The sequence below is a fragment of the Arachis duranensis genome, chromosome 4 (assembly GCF_000817695.3).
Source record: "Arachis duranensis cultivar V14167 chromosome 4, aradu.V14167.gnm2.J7QH, whole genome shotgun sequence".
Lineage (NCBI taxonomy): Eukaryota > Viridiplantae > Streptophyta > Magnoliopsida > Fabales > Fabaceae > Arachis > Arachis duranensis.
This window is the reverse complement of record NC_029775.3, coordinates 16,753,408-16,755,230: the sequence shown is the minus strand read 5'-3', so window position 1 is coordinate 16,755,230 and position 1,823 is coordinate 16,753,408. Positions and strand designations below refer to the sequence as shown.

At 24.8% G+C, this 1,823-nt stretch overlaps 1 protein-coding gene across 1 annotated transcript in view; it reads right to left on the bottom strand.

Moving 5' to 3' along the window:
* Positions 1 to 249: 249 nt before the first annotated feature.
* Positions 250 to 1,823, bottom strand: part of LOC107483587 (bidirectional sugar transporter SWEET17) — a 2,996-nt gene continuing 1,422 nt past the window's right edge. Inside the window, exons 5-6 of the mRNA XM_052261034.1 lie at positions 684 to 842; positions 250 to 542 (exon numbers count right to left, since the gene is read on the bottom strand). Of these exons, the coding sequence (XP_052116994.1) occupies positions 423 to 542; positions 684 to 842 (279 nt within the window). The 3' untranslated portion in view covers positions 250 to 422. The remainder of the gene's footprint in view (positions 543 to 683; positions 843 to 1,823) is intronic.

Genomic DNA, 1,823 nt, shown 5'->3' with positions numbered 1-1,823 from the left:
AGAACATTTATCTTTTTTTTTTCTTTTTGTAATCCTTTTGGTACCGAAGAATAAGAACATTTCCCTTAAATATGTGGAACACACTTTAAATACATTAACAATTTTTTTAAAAAAAAATTTATGATTTGATCACTCAATACTTATGAAGAGTAAAGTGTATGTAATATTACATAAAAGATTTGCAAACATGACATACATATATAAGTTGCATGCTATGACGACCATTGTGACTATATAGTTTTAACAATATTTTTAAAATATTACTAAAATTAAAGGAATTTTTTTAAATATTCAAAAACATTTTTTAATGTAAAAATGAAAATAAAAAATATTGCAAAAAATGTGGCCCACCATATCTCCATACCATAGACTTCACCATATAATGATGAAGATCTGGACAAGCTAAGGAATTGAAGTAGGTTTTAGCTAAGTTGGGGATGAGAAATGAGATGCTCATTGTATTCAGATCCTTCTTCCAATCCCTGCTTTGAAGTGTGCTTAGATGATGATTTTCCATTTCTATAGATACAATATAGTATCAACTTGTTAATTTGGTGATCATTGAAATACCATTATTTTCACATGAAGATTATAGTGTGAATAGTTAGATGATTCAGTCAAATATATTCAATTAAATATGTAAATTCACGTGAAAATATTATAATTGAAGTATCATCTTTAACTATTAGTCCAAATAAAAGGAAAGAAGAATGTAGACTTACCCCAAGAATAACATCGCGAACAAGAAAAGCGTAAAACAACCAAACGCCACCGTTTAGAAAGAAGAAAAACGAAAGAAAGAATGGCATATATTCTACACTCTTTGTCGTCACCACTGTTTTCTGAAAATGATATTTTAATATAGCGTCAGTAGTTCAGATCAGTTCATAAAAAAAGAGAAGATATGAACGAATGCTCAAATAAAAAAAAGAATCAGATGAAGAAGCGTAATAACAAGCTAAGTTAACAAAAGATTTAGCATGTAATATGGATAATGTTAGAGAAATAATAAAAAAAGGGTTCAACTTATGCATCTTAAATAAAACAAGTTTGATTTTTTTATTTTTTTCTCCTTTAATTAAGTAATAATCTCTCATAGTTATTGATAATTAATTACTAAAAAAATCTCAATGTATGCACTTAATTACTATCAATGAGAAGGAAAGAATTGTGGGAGAGGTAATAACCTTTAAACATAATGTTAAAGGAGACAAAAAAAACGAACAGAATTTATCTTATTTAATATTTATTAATTATCGCAATAATTAATAAATATTAAATAAGACAAATTATAACTATTTTTTTGTTAATTTTTTTTAATTACCAAACATTTTGGACGAGATATTTTCTCCCACAATATTTACATAAAAAATAATTTTACAAAATAATCATTTTATATGAATATAAAAAATTAGTTATTGTATAAAAACACATATTTTATATTATAACAAAAATTAATTATTTTTATTATATTAAATTTAATTATTTTAATAATTAATTAATTAATTTATTAAAAAATATATAAAATAATATATATAAATATATATGGACTGATTTTTAATATCCATAAAATAGTTTAAAAAAGAAACATTACTCACATGCTGTATGCAAAGAAATCTGAATGCAGGCTAGCTTTTAAGATTTTGTTTAATGTCTTTTTGTGACAAATTAAATGAGGTTGTTAAGCTTAGAATTAGATCCACAAAATATGAACATGTGTTAGAGTTACTGTGTCAGAGCTAGATTTTTTGTGGAAGCATGAGATGGTGAGCGAAACACGTCATTAGGAAACTAATTTGAATACTTGGTCCGTCCAAAATGTA